At 35.7% G+C, this 21,276-nt stretch overlaps 3 protein-coding genes and 1 long non-coding RNA gene across 4 annotated transcripts; 3 read left to right on the top strand and 1 right to left on the bottom strand.

The window, feature by feature from the left end:
• The first annotated feature begins 6,402 nt into the window (after nucleotides 1-6,402).
• On the top strand, nucleotides 6,403-7,333 carry LOC116026158 (basic leucine zipper 43-like). The gene has a single exon (XM_031267619.1). It carries the CDS (start codon nucleotides 6,550-6,552, stop codon nucleotides 7,138-7,140), a length of 591 nt encoding a protein of 196 aa, XP_031123479.1. The 5' UTR covers nucleotides 6,403-6,549; the 3' UTR covers nucleotides 7,141-7,333.
• Nucleotides 7,334-10,356: 3,023 nt separating this feature from the next.
• On the top strand, nucleotides 10,357-14,978 carry LOC116024711 (chaperonin 60 subunit beta 4, chloroplastic). The gene is made up of 14 exons (XM_031265686.1): nucleotides 10,357-10,586; nucleotides 10,655-10,780; nucleotides 11,263-11,400; nucleotides 11,545-11,640; nucleotides 11,829-12,071; nucleotides 12,145-12,379; nucleotides 12,477-12,646; nucleotides 12,891-12,968; nucleotides 13,052-13,123; nucleotides 13,204-13,308; nucleotides 13,492-13,584; nucleotides 13,695-13,787; nucleotides 13,965-14,094; nucleotides 14,504-14,978. The coding sequence occupies exons 1-14, from the start codon at nucleotides 10,437-10,439 to the stop codon at nucleotides 14,524-14,526; spliced, it is 1,752 nt and encodes a 583-aa protein (XP_031121546.1). The 5' UTR covers nucleotides 10,357-10,436; the 3' UTR covers nucleotides 14,527-14,978.
• An 850-nt stretch (nucleotides 14,979-15,828) lies between these two features.
• On the top strand, nucleotides 15,829-18,277 carry LOC116024916. Its single transcript, XR_004099540.1, has 2 exons — nucleotides 15,829-16,229; nucleotides 17,938-18,277. It is a non-coding gene; the product is annotated as an uncharacterized LOC116024916 (long non-coding RNA).
• A 775-nt stretch (nucleotides 18,278-19,052) lies between these two features.
• Nucleotides 19,053-19,895, bottom strand: LOC116025762 (serotonin N-acetyltransferase 2, chloroplastic). Its single transcript, XM_031267094.1, has one exon. The coding sequence runs from the start codon at nucleotides 19,791-19,793 to the stop codon at nucleotides 19,197-19,199; it is 597 nt and encodes a 198-aa protein (XP_031122954.1). The 5' UTR covers nucleotides 19,794-19,895; the 3' UTR covers nucleotides 19,053-19,196.
• Between the last annotated feature and the right edge of the window lie 1,381 nt (nucleotides 19,896-21,276).

Here is a 21,276-nt window from a genome sequence, read left to right as displayed (position 1 = left end):
AATAATAATAATAATAATAATAAGTGGTGATGGTGGTGGTTGTGACGGTGTTGGTGTTGGTGTTGGTGGTAGTGGTGGTGGTAGTGTTGGCGGTGGTAGTGGTGATGGTGGTGGTGGTGGTGGTGGTTTTGTGATTGTGGTGGTGTCGCGGTGGTGATAATAATAATAATCTGAAAATTAAACTAACTTACAAACGAAGAAAGTGAAGAGAGAAATGGAAAATAAAGCATTCGAAAAATGTCATCGGACTAAAAAATTAGGAAGAAAGTTTTCATCAAATTGAACTTTTTTTTTGTTGACCGAAATAAATATTTTCCTTTTGACTTCATTTTCTTAAGTACCTAAACACTAGAAAATTTATATGAAATCATTTTCCGAGTTTTCAAATAGATCCTAAATTAACCACACTTTTACAATGGAACTAACCATCCAATTCCTCTAAAAATCTAAAACATCCAACCTCACTAGATTGCTCAATCCATTAATCTTTCACTCCCAACCTTCCTATCACACTTTGTATATTAATCTAAATCCTCCATATAACACCATAGCTCTTCTCTCACATATATTTGTTTGTCTTTTCTCCTTTTTTTTTGTTGGATTTTTCCTCTCATTGAAATTGTTGTCTACAAAGCTCAAGGCAGAAGGCTAGTGTTCTCATGATTGATGAGTAGAATAATACGTTTGGCAATTTGTTATTAATAATGTTTAGTTTGAGAATGAGGAATGCCTATGTAACACCATTTTCTCTTCAACAGTTCCTCTAAGCTTTTCTAAAAAAATATCTCTTAGCTCTATGGAAATGGAGTTCATGATGTCTTTTTCAATTCACTTGCAATGACGGAAGACAAACCATGAAAAGAACGATAATGCCATTTTTTAGGAGAATTCATTCTCTATTACTATTTTGGTACTATTGTTAATCACATTCGTAGATTGAGAGACTAATTACGAGTAATGATTGGATGACGAATTTTCACAATCATAATATGAATTTTGATTTGTTTTAAAGCACCTTCCAAAGAATTAGATCATTTCTCTTTGCTGATGTAGTTGGTGTTGCTTGGTCTATATTGATATAGGGGTTTTCTTTTTCTTCATTGTTGTATCAAAAGAAAAGTTTATATAACTCTTAATCTGTTGAGTATAATTATAATTTTACTATTTATGAGCTTGAGTAATGCAATTCACCCCTAAAAAAAATTACCTTATAATTTCCTTCCTCACGTGATACTATTTGATTGGTTAATCTACTTTTTTTTTTATAAAAAGTTGGTGGGGTCAACCGTCAACCAATTCATGACACCAAATGATTATATGTCATGGAGGGAATTTAGGAGGTAATAAATTAGGAGGGGTAAGAACTTATGGGCGAAATTCAACAGGTTAATCAATCCAAAATAAGTTCATAAACTTTATTTGCTAGCCGCGACTTCCATCAATTTTTGGGACAAGTTCGGTTTTGATTTGTTTTATTTTAGTTCTTGACTTTTAAAAATATTTTACTTTTAGTCTTAAATACTTGAATGTTTTCATTTTATAAAATTTTACTAAATTTCACCCCTACTGCATTTAAGGACATTTTAAACTAAAAGTGGGAGAAATTAAAGTAAAAAATCAAAGTAAAAATAACATTATATAAACAGCAAACATAAGACAAGGTTAGAGACACCAAATTTGATCCCATCATGTGATGATAAAAATGGATCAAATTTGATTTAACAAGGATGACTTATATCATTTATAAGAACAGGGAAAAACAATCATTGTTCGAGCACCACACTAGTAATTACTAATTCAAAGATGAACCACACTTGCAAGATGTGACAAAATTAAATCAAAAAATTCCAATAATTAAATCACGAGAATGTGCATTAGATAAACTCTGCTCTTGTATAATAGCTAGCAAGCCACACAGAAGAAATAAATTGGACTAAGAAGACCATGCGACAAGTTTAACCGAGACAATCTTGACAAGAACAGAACTCATTTAATCTTTTGAAACGAGAATCATGATTCACTCACTTGTCTACCTTTTGGATAAGAACTTTTGACCCACACCAATATTGGGCTGCTACAATCATTACCATCAGCAATCAAAATTCTCAAAGTAAATCAGTGCTAATCAATCAAACTAATTAATTAAAATGGTGAAATGCTTACGTCTAGGAACATATGAAATGAAGTTCATGTGAGTGTCTTCCCACTGGGCCATATCAAGATTTTCAAGATCATTATAACAGTATTTGTAGAATAATTACATATGCCTCTCACCATCATCAATCAGCTGGCCATGGAAGATTGGAAGATAAATAAATTTTTAAACATTTACTCTCCTGCACCAATTACAAGACAATGGCAAGTGAAACCTTGAAAAAAACATTTGAAATGTTACTGTTTTTGTATGACTTGTCTACATTTCTATGGTTCCTAGGATTTTTACCTAGAAAATACATGGCCTACTTCAAGATTGTATGCCAACTTCAACTCAAAATCATCCAAGTGGAACAATATGGTTCACTAATATAAACACATGAATCTAACCAATCTGAAAAAGAGCTTCTCTAATCTCTAATGGAGATATGTATCTAGCCTCAAGCAATGCCTTTAATTTTTTTTTTCCCTTTTTTTTTTGGGTTGTGCCATAAAATGACATAGACAAGTTTTTCGAGTAGAGTTTGACTTATAGGCACAGCTCACTGTTGGAATTACAATTTTGAATGCACGTCTTTTTTGTGTGAGGCAAACATAACTCAGATATACCTTAAGGTTGTGAACGCACCAATGTAAAGTCGATCGAGGGTATTATAATGGCAAGATGAATATGGTCATGAAATGACAGGCAGAGCAATTGGGTGGGAAGATGGTGCACTGGGCACCCAGAGCTGAGGGACCCCACTACCTTTGTGTGCAAGGGAAATATTTGTCATTTTCATTGCCACTATGTCTCTCAATACCCCCATTTGTTTCACTTTCTTGGCTGAGAAATGGTATAATGTTTGGTGCAGAATGTCTATGCTGTTAAATCCAGTTCCCCACCCCCTCTAGCGTCATCTTTTGCGGTTTCCAGTCGGACCATCTCTCCTACCCACCTTGTCTCTTTCTCCCTGCAGCCATGACTCAAAACACTTATGATCATTACCATGGAGGAAAATTATGATTAGTTATAGATACGAATCTAAATCTTAACTAGATTTCGGTCATTACCATGGAGGAAAATCATGACTAGTCATTGGTACGAATCTAAACCTTAACTAGATTTAAGCCAATAACCGGTGTGGGAGGCCCAATTCACAGCTCATGTACTAAATGGTATGAACCCAAACCCTAACTACAGCTAACCAGATGAATTTGACCTATACCGTCTTATATATTGGTCTGAATTCCCATCAGCTGATGTGTGAGGCATCAGTCATTTTCCATCATTCTCCTCAGTTTATGCCAATATCAGATTGAGGAAACAAGCAAATCTGAGGAGATAACAAAATACAAACTGAACTGATTAAGAAAAAGGAAGAAGAAGACAAAAGAACAAAGGATCTTGTCCTGGAAGGAAGAATATGGCCTTTTTCCATCAACTGTTTTTAAATGTTCCCAAGTCTGAAAATGGGCACTTAAGTCTACAATGATCTGTCTGGTACTAAAGGTTTACGACATGTTTAGGCTTCTTCTATGATTGGAAGGAGCAGAACCACCTAACTTAAATTACATAGCCGCCTACGTTTGTTTGAACCATTTTTCTGCAACTTTTTAAAGGATTTATCATCACCTTTTTACATGAAATGCATGGAACCTTAACACTATTGTTTAGTACTTGTCTTCCTGGTTCTTATCCAAACAGCAATGCATAGTAGTTTCATAGTGGGGAATCACCAGAACAAGATAGCCACACAAATAAAAAGGAGAGAAGAAGAAAAAGGAAAGCTAAGAAAGGAAAAAAGAAAATGCTGCCTCTGAGATTTGGCAAGACTTTTTTGATACAGCTGCAGATTTTAATATTATTTCCTCATAACTTAAGATATATTATAATGTTTCTCATCAAATGGTTAGTGGCCGTCAGGAGCATATTAGATTGGGAACACTGCAAACAAATAATTAATTAAATAAGCTAATAACACTCAGCCACAACCTTAATAAGAAAACCAATTTTTTCAGTTCACAAATGCATATCCAGTTGCTCATATGATTGGAACACAAAAAACAAATGGCATTCATTTCGTGTTTTGTATTCTCTTATCCTGATTTGTATGAACCCCTTCAACAACATGTGAAGAATAGAAATTACGTATGGACAAGTTCTTCAAAAAAGTAATAATGTTTTTTAAAGAGTCTAATGTATACTTGCATCATCACATCCTATCATGTTCAAAGCAGTGTTTTCAACAGTAATTTTAAATATTATAGATATTTAAATTCTTTTATCATTCAAGAAAAGGACCCATTTTCTTCGGAAGTAACTCATTCACATATTCAATTCAGACATGTCCAAATCCCAATGGCTGTGTACCCAAGGGACGGAGGAAATATGTGTGTGTGTGTATGCACGCGTGTATAGTACAACATATATAAATGAACATATACAAGGGAGGGGGGAGATGTGGTGGTAAATAATTTGGTAAAGTAGCATGGAATATTGACACGAATGTAAACCCATTGCAGAAATGAACAGCAAATCATGCTCAGCAGTACCTAACAAGAGTTTCTGAGAATGACAGGATTATGAGCAACTGAGAGTGAAATGTCACAATATTTTAATGAGTGGGATTATTTTGCTGCTAAAGTGGCGTTTCCAAGTGGTTACAATCCTTCTTAATTAGTTTTCAGTAGACTAACATATTTTTTTTGGTGGGTATTTTTATGCAGTGGGTGGCTAGACTAACAAGGTGGCATTTGCAGAAACCAGTAGCAGCACACGCCACTATGCCTCAAAACAAAAAAGATTAGGTATATGAAGTGGAATAAAGGGAGGGGGGAGAAATATGTTATCATTTTATTTATTTAACTGAAACCTTTATCTTAATTCTTATCTGATATTGGTAGAGAAGAGAAGAAATGGAGAACTTTTATAATGGTTTGAGTTCATTTTGGGATATTCTCTCCGTGGTTGATGTAACATCCATAATGCATCTAAAGAATAGTTCAGATAAAACCATACACAAACTATTATTTATACAGGGAAAAGATGATCAATGAAATAACTACAAGTTGGTGTAGGCACAGGATTGAAGTACATATTCCTAACTTAAATAAATCAAGCACCATCCAACGAGACATTAAGGTTAACTCTCTAAACTCAGATTATTATATTCTTGTTTATTCATAATTTACTCTTCGTGTTCAATTGAAAAACCATAACTTGTTTAACTTGATAAAATTTAGAAGAAACAGACAGAAGATTGCAATATATTAAGGATTTTCAGCCTCTTAAATAGATCATTTCATCATAGGAAAATTTTCAGCCACACCATTAATATTAAAAAAATTGACAATGATTCCATAAAGATTGTCTTTTCTTTTTATATTGTATTCAGGTTATACCTATCATATTCCAGAATACCACGCTTGTTTTTACTTCCAAAGACTAGTTGGTTTCACCTTTATACAAGCATTTACTAAAGCAAAAAATGAAAAAATATATATATATCAGCAACTTGTGAAGAAAGTCAACCAATGCATTCACTTGAACACTTCCAATACTGGAATTTCTTCTAACTTTTCTATGTTTTTCCCAATTGGATGAAGAAAGGGCTGAAGGTGAGAAGCAATAGGAAGCAAACCAAAATTCAAAAAGTTTACATATGTAGATCAGTTATAGAAAATTAAGCTAAATTGCAAAGTTCATGGGTCCCTTCTATCCCTATCGCAAGTGCCCTGTGAGTCATCATTGTTAAAATAATCAAAAATTTTGATGTATTGAATAATTTCCACCTTTCCAATTGATCTAGATTTCATCATCAATCTGAATATGTGACTGGCAATGAGACTTTTAATATGACTCTGAAATTGGCTAGCCTTTAATTAAAAGATGACTCTTTGGTATTGACTTTGGACTATTTGCTATTCTGCCTCTGCTTTTTCTTCTCCCCCCAAAACATTTCTTGCTTAAATAATTACAATTCCATCATCATAAACTTTTGTGTTCTATAAAACATCATATTTACTGTTCAAGAATTGTATAATAAAATAGTAATTTTCATTTTATGTGACATGCATGAAGAAACAAATATACATACATGTCATCTTATATGTGACATATGCACATCATGGGATCCTTGTTTTGGTGGAAATAAAGAAAAAACAACACATTGCATGGATGTTTAATGTATTCTTACTTGCATGCATCCATGATGGCTTTTTGTGTGCTGCAGAAATGGATGATAAATTCCTAATTTCGTCAGCCATCCTACTGTTAATCATGTTGCTGAAGCTGGCCCACTTCTCAAGTCTTCTCTTCCTATAAAATCCCTTTCTCATGCGAGACTCCCGTACCTTCTCACTGCTATCTGCAGACAAAAACCCTCTAAGCATATCGCCTTCAATCTAGTCAACATGATATCATCAGAGATAACCGGCATCAACTATGTTGCTGCTGATAACCCCTTACCTCTTCCTCTTGATTACAGCATCATGCAGAATGATATACCTGCACACCAGTTCAGTAAGTTTTTAACCAACTGGGCGAATTATCAAACCACTCTTCCTTTCCCGGAGTTCCCTGCACCTTTGTCATGTGTCAGCAATAATTCAACCTCAGATGAGTCAGATGAGCACCAGCTTAGAATCATTGGTGAGAGAAAACAGAGGAGGATGATATCCAACAGAGAATCAGCTAGGAGGTCAAGGATGCGGAAACAGAGGCATTTGGATGAGCTGCGGTCCCAAGTGTTTCACCTTAGAACAGAGAATCACAATCTGTTAGATAAGTTGAATCAAGTGTCAGACTGTCATGACAAGGTGCTTCAAGAGAATGCCTGCCTCAAGGAAGAAGCTTCTGGTCTTCGTCAAATGGTCATGGAGCTCCAACTTCGAAGTCCTTTCAGTGATTTAGGAGAGCTGGAAGAGATTACATGCACCACAGATCATCTGAAGACTGAACCTTCAAACCAAACCAATAGCAGTTCTATAAATATGTTTCACTAGGCATGATCTCCATTACTAACTCTGAGAGATTCAGAGAAGAGAAATGGGGGAGAGTGAGGGTGAGAGTGCTAGATGTTTTCTCTTTCGCTTTCTGTTTTTACATGAATGTCAATCAGTCTTTCTTTAAGTTCACCTAACAGAATGAACAGACAGAACGTGCAATAATACCTTGTGGCCATATTAATCTGAGTAACCAAATGCTATTTTCATGCTTAAATCAATTGAAAATTTTCAACTCTCATCATGCTGCATAATCCTGAAGCTGCTGATGGAGAAAATTTTAAGAAAGTGAAACCTTTATTAGTGGTCCATGATAGACAAATCAAATCACGTCATCACTGTTCTCATTCAGTGATCATTATGAAAACCCAATCAGATTCAGTTATGTAGTAGGCGCTTAAGATGTGGATCAGAAGAAGTGTCATCAACAAGAAGAAAGAAACCCATCCGAGTTGAGATCTTACCCAAAAAAAAATAAACAAGCACATGGAGTTTCCTTGGATATTAACTGTAGATAAAAGGTATTTATATTCATACGCATTTCCAAATCTGTGAAGACAAGGCTAAAAGAGGAGGAAACAATGGATAAAGGAAGTGGCCACATATTGATCAGGGTTGGCCAAAGTAGGCCCCATCACATTTCCTGCTTGGCTCACAATAGCGCATGCAAAGAGACATATAGAGGTGGAGATGCTGGTGATAGTGGCTCATACTTTAAGGAACTACTATATCAAGCAAAACAGTTGAAAGGAAATTCACTATGATCAAGTGACTGTTATTAACTTTTCTTGAGAGTATCAGGTCTCAGGTAGGTGATCCTAGAATACTAGTTTCTGGAATCAGATATCATACAACACAGTACCATATTCAGTAGCTCTAATGGTGCATTTCTTTCTGTAGTTCAACATCCACTGCACTTGCAGGCAGTTCAATTTTACTTCATAATTTCTCTCCTTCTCTGGGTTCTCCCCAGGCTCCCTCTAAGGCTCTAAGTATCATAATCTTGTTAATATAATTAAAGCATAAGAACTTTAAAATATAACCTAGCCAGGTTCAGAACTTCCTTTTATCTTAAGAAGATAGCTTTTGCTGGGGTGCCTTCTCATAGTCCTTAAAGAGTTTCACTACATGGTGCATCAGCAAGGAAAGCCCCTCTTGACACACAGATAGATCATCAATGGATAAGGTGGCCGACCTTCCAAAAAAAAAAATTCCAATCACTGCAAGGCACATCAGGTGGAAAATTCTTGCCAACGCACCCTACAGAGTTTTCTATCTTTAAATGCTTGGCTTTATATTGAATACCTATTTCTTAGGCTTTGTTTCAGCTAACCTTAACATCTGTTACACCAATAACTTTGACATTAGCATTATGTTAAATATCCAATCGGCGGTGCTACTTTTAGTGTTAATTTCTCTTGTGGTGCCTCTGGGCCTCTGAGGTTGCTTTCATCAAAGTTAATTTTCTGACTTCAGGACAGTAAACAAAACTAATTTCAATAATGATTATAAAGCCTATAGAACCTATATTCCATCGCCAGCATCAACTGATGTTTTTAATCATTAAATATTTCTCTATGCCTCAAATACCAGAGAAAACAACAACTGTTCACATAAATTGACAGACATGAGCCTTACCTAATTGCCCTGATTTATGAAAGATTATCTGTAGCACATAAGCACAAAAATAAATAAATAAATAAGCACATCAGATATCTTCCCATCAACCTCTTTGGTATAAAATATTTCTTTTTAAATTGCCACTTGTCTTCATGAGAGAGGGTGGAAAGAGAGCATAACATCAATGAACCAGCAAAAATGCAAAAATGTTATCACAAGATGTTAATGAAAGATATATTATACAGTTTCACTAGCACTCCACTATCTCTTTCATCACCAAAGGCCTCACTCTCTTTTATCAGTGCAAAAGGGCTGTTGACACATCAAAATGAAGGATAATGGGGAAAAATTCAATTCCACTTTTGCTGGCAAGTGAAGAGACGCCATTACCGTACACTGATTGTAAAATTGGAAATCCACAGCGGAAGCATTCACAAATACAGTCATGGGACTAACCAATGAGGAAAAGAAATCAGATGAATCCAGAACACACAACTATATATGAAACAACTAACCCTCCGCCATTGCTGCCTCTTCTGCACCATTTAAAACCCCAAAATCTTCACTAACACTATCAAGTTTTAAACCTAATCTCCATGAAAACAGAACCAATCAACGAAGCATATAGTACAGTGTTACTAAATATTTGAAAACAAAAAACAGAAATTCAACTTTTCTAGTTAAGATGAATTGGAAAACAAAATATAATCCAAATAATTATAGGTTAAAATACAGAAATTGACCTGAATATTGGGATGACGAAGGCTACAGTTGAAGCACTTCAGATGATGATCAGTTGATTCTGTTGGCGCGGAGGGAAGAACAGAGATGGGCCTTTGAAGCTTTTAAGCGGGCCTAATGGGCTATCTGTTGGGCCCAAATACTTTTCAGCCCAATGTTCTTTGGACGAGATTTTTTCAAATGAAACCGGCAAATTATATTATATTATGGATCAGGCACATTACAATGTGAACGGTAGATAAATTTTATTTTCTTCCCATACAAATACAAATCTAATAAGAACCAATAAAGTTAGGCTCTTAACGGGAACTAAAATATATTAGTCTAATTGTTTGTTGAAATGAACAGTTCATATTATTCTGTATTTTAATTTTAGTATTTTTTTTTTTACTTTTCTACTTTACCCTCTATAATAACATTTACTTTTTCTAAATATTCTTGCATTCTTTTAGTATAAACTTGAATAACCGAATATTTCGTTAACTATTTATTATTCTTTTAACTTATTTATTTTCATATGGAAGGTCAATTCGAATTTCATTCCAATCAAATTTGAAATAATTGTTAAACATATACAATGAATATGTTAGAGTATATTAAAAAGTATAATATAACAGCTCATGTGATTCTTCATACTTTAGCCAGAACTTTTTGTTAGTATACTGGTTGAGAGGTGTGAAATGTAATTTGCAAATAATAGTTCGCTTTAATGGTAGTTTTAAAAAAATACAATATAAAATTTAATTTGGTGACTTGGGAAAAAAACTCTCTTTGGACGCCCGAGCTCTGGGACTCCGGAATAGCGCCAAAATAGATTTGTAGATATTTTCTTTCAGTTAAAAATCTCACCTTTTCCCTGTGTCTTATCCTTGAGTCTGTATTGCTAAGCACCCATTTGAGCATTTTCTCAAGATCTTTAACGAGGAGTAGAAACCATGGGGTGTTTAATGAACCCAAAATCGCCAGCAATTTCTTTAACCAGTGTACAGTTACCAAGAATCTCAAGGAGGCCCATGCTGAATGCAAGAGCAATGGCCAAAGAATTATATTTCAACCATGATGGTTCTGCCACAGAGAAACTTCTGGTATAACACTCACATGTACCTGGATAAACCAGTGGTCTTTATTTCCTTTGATGGTGGGTTTTGTGCAGGCAGGAGTGAACCTGGTAGCTGACCTGGTTGGAGTGACCTTGGGTCCAAAAGGAAGGAATGTGGTTTTGGAGAATAAGTATGGACCTCCCAAGATTGTCAATGATGGTGAAACTGTTCTTAAACAGGTAAATTATTACATGGTAGGACAATCTAGCCAAGTTGATCAGGTTGTTAGGCTCGTTAACTATTAAAGTTATAAGTTTGATTCCCAATGTGAGTGACCTGTTGGCCTTTGGCATTTCTGAGTTTAAGCTAGTCAGTCTAACAATCTAGCCATGTTGATCAGGTTATTAGACTCGTTAACTATTAAAGTTATAAGTTTGATTTTCAATGTGTGTGACCTATTGGCCTTTTGGCATTTCTGAGTTTGAGCTAGTCAGCTATTGACAACCCAGACTAGTTTACCCCTTTGTTGGTCCTTTGTCGACTAGAGAATCAAGGCTGGTTACCCAGTGTACACCATTGGTAATTTGGTAGTGGTTGCAGATTTTCCTTGTCACTCAAAATTATTACATGGATTAAGTTAAATGCAAAATTGATCATATGTTTGATTGTTTCTTTGTTCTATATTCTTAAATCACTTGCATTTGCAATTTTGCATGCATAGATTGAACTTGAGGATCCTTTGGAGAATGTGGGAGTTAAGTTGGTCAGGCAAGCTGGGGCAAAGACAAATGATATTGCTGGTGATGGTTGCACTACATCCATAGTGCTTGCTCAAGGCCTGATAGCTGAAGGTGTCAAGGTGCAATGCAATGTAACTTAAATTAAGAGACATATATAGGAACCCCTTTCATTATTGGGCATAATGATGTATTTTAAGAATGAGTCTTCAATGACTTTATTCTTTACTTGGTTGAAAGTCACTTAAAATTTACCTTTTCTAAAGGTTACTGCAACAGGCACAAATGCTGTACAAGTATCACGCGGGATTGAGAAAACTGCTAAAGCACTTGTTTCTGAACTCAAGTCCATGTCCAAAGAGGTATATTTAATAGAGTTTACATGTCTTTTCATGATTGTGGAAACTAGAAGACTAGAATTTCTCGAGTGGGGATACATCTAATACAGTTTTAGTGTAAAGGGATAGGTATGGAGTTATGCAAATGTGTAACTTTCAAGTTCAGGAATACGCAATTTTAGTATTGCCTACCTACCGCCTTGACATTGCAGGTTGAGGATCGTGAACTTGCAGATGTTGCAGCTGTTAGTGCGGGGAACGATTATACTGTTGGAAATATGATTGCTGAAGCTATTCGACGAGTAGGCAGAAAAGGTGTTATTACAATTGAGAAAGGGAACTACAGTGAGACGAACTTAGAGATTGTGGAAGGAATGCATTTTGATCGCGGTTACTTGTCCCCTTATTTTGTCACTGATAGGCAAAAAATGGCAGTAGAGTTTCACGATTGCAAGGTGAAGATTATATGTTTTCGTTATAGCCTGTTTTTCAATGGATACTTACAGGCCATGAAATTTTTGCTTGCAGTTGCTGTTGGTTGATAAAACAATCTCAAATCCAAAAGAGTTGATTAAAATATTGGACAATGCTGCTAAGGAGAAGTACCCTATTGTGATAGTTGCAGAGGCCATCAAAGAGGAAGCTCTTGCGCCTGTAATTAGGAACAAACTCAGGGGTGTCCTTAAGGCAGCCGCTATTAAAGCCCCTGCCTTTAATGAGCGCAAGAGCCACTGCCTAGAGGACATCGCCGTTTTGACTGGAGGTAGTAGTGTGACACGAACATTAAGAAGCTCGTGCTAAATTTGGCGTCTCCAATTTTCTTCCTGTTGCTGCTTGCTAAGTTCGTCGTGTCTTTCTAGGAACCGTGATAAGAGAGGACAAGGGTTTGACACTCGAGAATGCTAATAAGGAGTTACTGGGGACTGCTTCAAAGGTGGTGATAACCAAGGACTCTACACTGATAGTTACCGATGGAAGACATCAAGAGGCTGTTAACAAGAGGGTCTCTCAGATGCAAAATCTCGTCGAGGTGTGAATTGCAATGCATATGTTGGTAATCTTATTATCTGTTAAGAGTCCCTCAGTGAAAAAAAATAAGAGAGAACATATTGGTTTATAAGGCCATGGGTTAAACTAGCTAACTGATTGGATTCACCCTTGTGCAATCTTATTAGATTTATTTTAGAACCGGTGATGCAGAACTTGCTGAGAGAAAATCACAACACAGCCATGTTATAGCATAATAATTCTTTGATATTATTATTACTTTGCAGAACACTGCTGAAAATTTTCAGAAGAAAATTTTGAATGAAAGGATAGCAAGATTGTCTGGTGGGATTGCTATTGTTCAGGTATGGCAAAGATATTTGGCATATAACGTTGTAGTCTAGTCTCGGGTTGAAAAGCTAAGCTGATTTTATCGACTAAATTGTAGGTAGGAGCTCAAACAGTAGTCGAATTGAAGGATAAACAACTAAGGGTTGAAGATGCTCTCAATGCAACCAGGGTAACTACTAATTACTTTCTCTCTTATGCTTGAATGCAAAATCCATCAAATGACAATGGAAATTCTGTCTCGCTCGTTAGGCTGCTATCGAGGAAGGAGTAGTAGTGGGCGGTGGCTGTTGCCTTCTGAGGTTGTCATCAAAGGTGGATGCTATCAAAGAAACATTAGACAATGAAGAGCAAAAGGTATCTCTTGTACTGTTATTTTTGCCCATCGATATAGACAACTTAAACCCTTTATACATCTCGTCTGTTTTTATGTGAGTTTTTTTGAACTGTAGAATACGAAATCTCTGAAGGGTAAGTGATATTTTCCTTTTTCACAACTCGATAGATAATGTTTTACTGCGTCTATGTCTATGAATGCAGATAGGAGCCGAGATTTTCAAAAGAGCTTTGGCCTATCCTATAAGACAGATATCACAGAATGCTGGTGTAAATGGGAATGTTATTATAGAGAAGGTCTGCACATTGTGTCATCTTCGCACTCGTGTTATCAGATTTGCTAATCCAATTTTATTCGCACGACTGAAAAATAACTCACTCACCAATTTATATGTCATGATGTGCAGATTCTTTCAACCGATAACGTGAGTTATGGATATAATGCTGCTAAGGGAAAATATGAAGATTTGATGGCTGCTGGAATTTTGGATCCTGCAAAGGTCAAACTAAAGAAAACAGCATTACTCATTCAGATGGTTTTGGTTAAATCTAATCAACCTTTTACATTGCCAGAATATAATACAACAGAACATGAAAAAAACACTTAATAGTATTCTTATCAGTTTGTGAATCTCATGAATACATCTCTTATATCATACAATGAATGTGTAAAACAGGTGGTTAGATGTTGCCTGGAGCATGCAGCATCTGTTGCCAAGACCTTCCTGACTTCTGATGCTGTGATTATTGACATCCGGGAACCGGTATCCCGCCTAAGGAGAAAACCAATGATGCCCCCCACCTCAGGTACCATTTGCTGCACAAAAAAAACACTTGCATACTCACACATCACATAATGATATCAATATACGCCCCCTTGGGGCAACCCCAGCCAAGTTGGTCAGGCTATTGGCTTGGTAACCACAAGATTACAAGTTCAACTCCCAACAGGAGCGGCCTATTGGCCTTCCTGGTTTGAGTCAATTAGCTATGGGCAATCTGGTCTGGTTTACCTCCTTATGGTCCTTTGCCGACTAGGATCACAAGGCAGGGTTTCCCCAGTGCACACCCTCGGGGTAGTGGCTGTGGGTTTCCCTCGTCACTCGATATACGTCCCCTCCCCACGAAGCATGGTTTGTGTGCATTCAAGACTATGCACTTTCAATCTGTTGCAAGCATTCAATCCTGGCAAACTGCAATGTTGTCCATGCTGCAGGTATTGGACCAGTTGGGTTTTAATCATGCAGCTGAAATACTTTAGCTTTGTTCAAGAAGAGGAAAAGCAGACTGTTCAGCTCATGCAATGGCATTGCTTCTAAATGATATTGCTACCATTGGAAAAACAAACTTGATGGCATGGGTAGCTTGATCAAGCTGCACAGAATTCCAGTCTCATCATCATTGTATTTCCCAACTGGTGAAGAGGAATCCAGTGTTAGTGCCTTCTTGTTTTCAATTCTCATTGTCAAAGGACAATGCATCCCAACAATTCAACATGTATTTGTAAATATAGTCATATATTCCTTTCCCGACTAGGGTCACAAGGTGGTGTTTAGCAAGTGCACACCCTCGAATAGTGGTTGTGCGTTTCCTTGTCACCTCAAAAAAATAGTCATATGTATGTAACACAATATGAACTTTCTTTTGCAACTTAAACAAAGTTTCTGTCATTTTTTGTCCCACGAGTTTAATGACATTCTCACTATTGATACACAACGGTAAAGATTGTCACCAATATATAATTTTTTTTTTCTTTTCCTACTTTGGATCTTTTTGTGAGTAATTCAAATAAATTTCATCGAATTTTGTCATATGAATTATGAGTCATCGGATTTTATGAGCAAAAATTGCACTCCCAACCTAAAAACTTGGTTAGATTGTGTGTGTATATTCTTCTCATTTTGTATGTTTTGTTAATAGAAATTACATTATGATTTTTAAATGTATAAACGTTATACGGGAGGTGGTGGGTTCGAGTCTCAGTGGAGGCAATACTGACTCTTGTGCTTCAATAGGTTGAGAAAGTAGTTATGAACAGATACTGCATTGTAATAGAGTTAGTAGTATTCAAAAAATGTATAAACGTTATCCACTACAATTAAATTAAAAATTATCACGGTGAATTAATCATTTTGCTTCAATTTAATAGTCTTATTGAAGTACTACATTTGCTTCCTTTCGGAAGGAACACTGCATTTACTTATTCCGGAAGGAGCATTTCTGGTAATAGTTGATTGAAAAATTGAACGACAGGATCAAATGTGATGCAAATTACATAGTCATGCACTTAATAAAAATTTTTTAATAATCAATGACCAAATATAATTTATGTATAATAGTCCGTTGGACAAAAGTGAAATTTATTATACTAAAATTTTATTTTTATTGTACCCCAGGTTCAATATTTTAGTTAATATGTTTTTTTTTTAATGTATAAAGAGAAGGGTTTAATGCCACTGGACCACATGGTCCTTGGCATTTTAGTTAATATGTTAAAAATTCAATTATAATACACTCAACCTATTAACAATTCACCTGAATCATGGTCTGATTAATCGGCAAGGCGATCTGGTGATGTCCATCTTTCCATTTCCTAGGATTCCCTCTGAAACGCTGTCATTTTCCATCTCTCCTCGTCGCTGCTTCCACGCATGTCAAAGAAGAATGATTTAGGAATGACCCATTTTCAGATTTTGAGAAAGAGATATAGGGTAGTAGTGTGGAGATAATAGTGTATAGAACAATAATAAGTATGATGGTGGGGATGGTGATTAGCGTGCAACGCTTGATGGACTTGATGGTCGCCGGATTCTCTCTGGTGATCGTGCTTTGGATTTTCGCCTTCATTGCTTCGATTCTCTGCTGTATTGCTTTCTTCCAAAATGCCAAGGAATTTTCCTGATTCGACGTGACCCAATTGCCCTAAATACGGATTTTGCTAGGTATCTCTCTATTGCTCTCTTCCTATGGGTGATTCATCATTTCCTATGTTTGATATTGTTTCCCGGATTGTTCAATTTCTCGTGTTTCCTCGGAATTTTGTTTATTCGTTGTTTTGCTGGCTTTGGTGGGGTTGATCTGTGTTCTATCGGAGCTTTATTTGAAGATTTGGTCTTATTCTAAAGAGTCTTTTGAATTTTGATTGATTTCTTGGACAGATTAATTTTGGTTTTTTGGATTCATTTTCCTGGCATTATTTGCATCTTGACATCAATAATTTGTTTGCTTAATTCCCCATTTATGGTTTGTCTGGTTGTGATAAATTGCAAACTATTAATATCTGCCATGCTAATCTTTTGCAACAAAATGCTAAATTTCCACACCCAGGATACTGGATAGATAAATCATAGTAACTTAGCTGTCCATTATGTGGGAGGACCAGTACGTGGTACTCATATGGAGCCCATCGTATTGGATGTAACTTCTACACTGCGGCTGCCAGGTTTGATCTTGTCATTGCCCACAATCTATCACTCAGGTTGCCCGTGAAAGCTTTGCCATGCTAATCTCTGTTATTGCATTGTTGTCTGGCTTTATGTACCTTCTGTACTAGATAGAGTCTCATATGAAAGAATCTTGGAGCTGCAGTGCCCTTAAGAAATTGGAATGTATTATCAGGTGTCCATTTTTATTCTTAGCAATAAAGTCCCCAGCTTTAATGGGATCTTTAGATTAAAAGGGGAGTGAAAGTTGTATTGCAGGGAGTGAGCACCATTGATAGGACCTGGAAAGCTTTGGGTATATGAGCAGCCAGTTCTGTATAGCATATCCAATTACGCTTGGATAGTAGGATCTACTTGTTTCACGTCTGCCCTTCATCCTCTAGGCAAGGTTCAGTTTTGCTCCTTTGTTGGGACTTGAGAGTCATTTCACTTGAACACAGAAATTATATTTTAGTTATATATTACTGCTTAATTTTCTGATAATGGTTGAAACCTGTAAGGCTGTAGGTTTCTGACATTAAACATTGCCTAAACATATTTAGGATCAATGGACTTTTAGCAAAGTTTGTGGTATAATCTTAGTAATATCTCCTCACTAAGGTTTACACCGAGTAATGAACTAGTTGAGAGATTGGAAGACTGAGAACTTTTATACATTGAGAAGACAATAGAAAGCCTCATTCTAGGATTCAGGTGTCGGTTTAGGAAGAGTGTGCATCATCATTCTGGACATAATCAGTGCCCATACACCTTAAGTGCCTCGTCAAGTAGGCATTCCTAAAGATCCCAAAGTGTATATACATTGAGAAGACAATAGAAAACATCATTCTAGGATTAAGGTGTCGGTTTAGGAAGAGTGCATCATCATTCTGGACATAATCAGAGCCCATACACCTTAAGTGCCTCCTCAAGTTCTAACTCGTCAAGTAGGCATTCCTAAGATCCCGAAGTTTAAAATCTATGCTACAATTCAATAATTGAAGGAAATGCTTCTCTGAATATGAATGGATTGATATATACATCACTATAGCTGTCATGTTCTCCTCCTATGTAATTTTTCCTCGTTTGGTCCTTGGTTTTGATGTCTGGTTGGTATTGATGCAGTAGTTCTAACTTCTATCTGTTTCCTCCATTGGTTTGCAGACTGTTATGATCTCTCTGTGTTTCAGGATGTTCATTGATTGGATTCCATGGCTTCATTTTTCAGGTTAGAGTAAATAGGAAAAGAAAAACCCAAAAACATGAAGCATCAAACATCAAACATTCAGTTGAATAACATGCCAAGTTGAGAACTTCACAGTTTGGGCATGGAGTCCCATCACTTCTGTTACTTATTTGTTGTTTGTACTTGAAGCATTCTTGTATTTGTAGATAATCTTCTTGAAAATTAGAGCAGAATGTTTTTTCATAGATGAATTATTATGGATCTGTTGAATATTAGATCCTCAAAAATGTCAAGGACTTTTTAGTTCAATGTTATTCGTGTAAATTGTCTTGGATTTATTCTCATCCCGTTAAGTATCATTTAAATTGCAGTGTCTCTGCTATCTAGTTTCATATGTCTTGGTTTTAATCTCACCCCAATAAATATATTGATTTATCTCATTGTGGTCTTTTTCGCTGAAGTATCATTTTAATTACAGTTCATGTCTTTGTTATTTAGTTTTATTTTATACACACAATTAGTTTATTATAACAACACTAAAGTATCATTTTAATTTTAGAACATGTTAATTTCACAATATAAATATATGTATGAACTCTATTATTCAGTTTCATTTTATACATTACAATAAATTCATTATAACAACATTAAAGTATCATTTAATTTTATTGCATGTTCATTTGGCAATATACATACTTATATTACATATACTCCACTATCTAGTTTCATTTTATACACACAATCAATTTCATTTTTTGTACAAACAATTGATTCATTATAACAATACTAAAGTATTATTTTAATTATACTACATATTCATTTGACAATATATATATATATATATATATATATATATATATATATATATATATATATATATATATATTTGTGATGTATCACCATAGTTCACGTAGTTGTGTGGAACATAATCAGTTGTATTATGATTGGTCGTATTCAACATAATCAGTTGTATTATGATTGGTCTTTTGCCGACTAGGATCATATTCTAATTTCTACTCTAGGTTCATATACTTGTGGCGTATCATCATAGTTCACGCAATTGTGTGGAGCATAATCCATTGTATAATGATTGGTCTTTTGCTGATTAAAATCATAAGATAAAATTTAACCAATACATCTTTAATAATGACAATGAATTTTCCTCGTCACTTAAAAGTATACTAAAAATTTGTTGTTTTTCAATCCAAAAATAAAATAAAATGCGAAAAACCTTTGCTTGTAACATATCAGAAATGTGAGGTGAGTACAATTGTGGGGTTCAAAAAAAAAATAAAAATTAATCACCTTTTCTTTTTTTGTTTTCTTGAATACACCATTCCCCTAATGCCATCCGGGTCGGCTACAAAACCCAGGGAGCGATAAAACCCGAGAACCCGGGGCTCCGAGTAGAGGGCAATGTTAGTAATACCCTTATCCAACAGCTTGGTGACGATCCTCTCCATCACAGCCTTCCCGAGGCCAATCCCTTGGAAGCTGGGGTCCACCACCACATCCCAAATGATAGCATTGAAGACGCCGTCGCCGGTGGCTCGAGCAAACGCCACCGGCCGCTTAGCCTTCTGGTGCTCCACCCACAGCAGCGCGTCGGTGTGCTCCAACGCCACCTGAATCTTGGCGGTGTCGCGCCGGGGGAACCCCACGGCGGCGAACACGGAGTTGAGGTGGTCTAGGTTGAGGTCGGTGAAGGTGGTGTGGAGGTTGAAGCCTCGGGACTGGAGCTCCTCATCGGAGATGGAGAATTTCGCGGCGGCGGTTAGGGGTTGTTGTTGCTGGGCTACGACGGCGAGGCGGGTTTTGTAGGGGCGGGGGGTGGTGGGTTTGAGAGTGAAGTGGGTGTGAAGATGGCGAGGTGAAATAATGGTGTTATAGAGAAGCATTTTTCATGGCTGATATGATCGATCTTTTTAATTTGCACAACAGTAAATGGGTGGTTTGTAGATGGTGATGAGGGCTCTGTCACTCTATCTATGGTTAGCAAATCAAAACGTAGATATCTAATATCTTTAGGTTTCGAGTGTGTGGTTCTCATGCAACCTGCCAACCTTACAATGCATTCATAATATATATATATATATAATGATCAAATGAGAACCACATCCCGTTAAAATATGAATGCACACAATCATTTATATAAATGTACACAAGTTATACTAGGAAAGATTGCCAAAGACCTTGTTGTCAAACGGCATGAAGTGACTCTCTCAAATGAAATGTCATGGGTTCAAGCGTCAATGAGTGCGATATTGACTTGTTGGAATTAAAATCGTAATTATAATCAACTTCACTAACAAAAAATGCCACATTAGGTGTAGGAAGGTCTGATGCTTTTTTTTTTTGGTGTGTTGTGCATTTGATGAAATTGGTTGGATCGATATACAATTATATAATCGAATATTATATAGTGCAATTGATGAAATTGGTTGGATCGATATACAATTATATAATCGAATATTATATAGTGCAATTGATGAAATTTATTGGATCAATTATGTTTTCTTATGTTTTCCTTGCTTGAATTAGAGCAAATAATTGTCCAATTACCCGTGCGATACACATATAAATTTTTTATTATATATTTAGATAATAAAATTAAGATAAAACTTTTTTTTTTTGAGAAGAAAAAATTAATGCATTAAATCATCAGAACGAATGTCAACAAGGAAAGGAGGAGGGTTATCAAACCACTCTCCGCAATCTGACATAGAAATAGCCTCCCTAGTAACAGAGTGGGCGGCACAATTCGTAGATCGCTTAGCAAAACAGAAGCTAACCCCATTAATCATGGAAGCTACTTCTTTAACATCGGCAATAATATAACCAAAAGCAGAAATAAAAGAGTTTGAACATAAAGCAAAATAAACCAATTGGGAGTCAGTCTCAACATCAATATCTCCCATCCCAGTGTCCTTTAACCAGCAAAAAATCTAATATTGAACGTATGCATTTATTTGATTATAAGATTAATGCAAAAGTATCACTCAATTAATTGAATAATATATGACTTGTTTGTCTACAAATATCTTTAAAAGATCGATATGTAATATGATGTATGTAATTATATTATTACTAAAATAAATATGAAAAAAAATAATTTAATTTTAATTATTATAAAAATAAATCCAACAACCAATATTTAGCTTAATTATCATAATAATTATTAGGCAATTACACAAATATATGTGTAATTATTCTTTTTATACCTTAAGTATATTCATTTTCACCAATCGTATTTTGTTTTTTTCTTCCTACTCCATATCTGAATGAATTAATTGTAATTATTATTTAAATCAAACAACCCATGTTTAATTGTAATTATACTAATATCTGTGTAATTATTAGCTTCATTAACGTAATAATTAT

The sequence above is a fragment of the Ipomoea triloba genome, chromosome 7, assembly GCF_003576645.1.
Source record: "Ipomoea triloba cultivar NCNSP0323 chromosome 7, ASM357664v1".
NCBI lineage: Eukaryota > Viridiplantae > Streptophyta > Magnoliopsida > Solanales > Convolvulaceae > Ipomoea > Ipomoea triloba.
Note: the sequence above shows the minus strand (reverse complement) of the source record. Positions and strands in the feature narration are given on the sequence as shown.

Coding starts and splice junctions, on each gene's coding strand:
- LOC116025762 (XM_031267094.1), bottom strand. CDS start 19,793: ATGCTTCTCTATAACACCATTATTTCACCTCGCCATCTTCACACCCAC.
- LOC116024711 (XM_031265686.1), top strand. CDS start 10,437: ATGGGGTGTTTAATGAACCCAAAATCGCCAGCAATTTCTTTAACCAGT. Junction 10,587..10,654: donor CTGCCACAGAGAAACTTCTG/GTATAACACTCA, acceptor GGTTTTGTGCAG/GCAGGAGTGAACCTGGTAGC. Junction 14,095..14,503: donor AATGATGCCCCCCACCTCAG/GTACCATTTGCT, acceptor TCCATGCTGCAG/GTATTGGACCAGTTGGGTTT.
- LOC116026158 (XM_031267619.1), top strand. CDS start 6,550: ATGATATCATCAGAGATAACCGGCATCAACTATGTTGCTGCTGATAAC.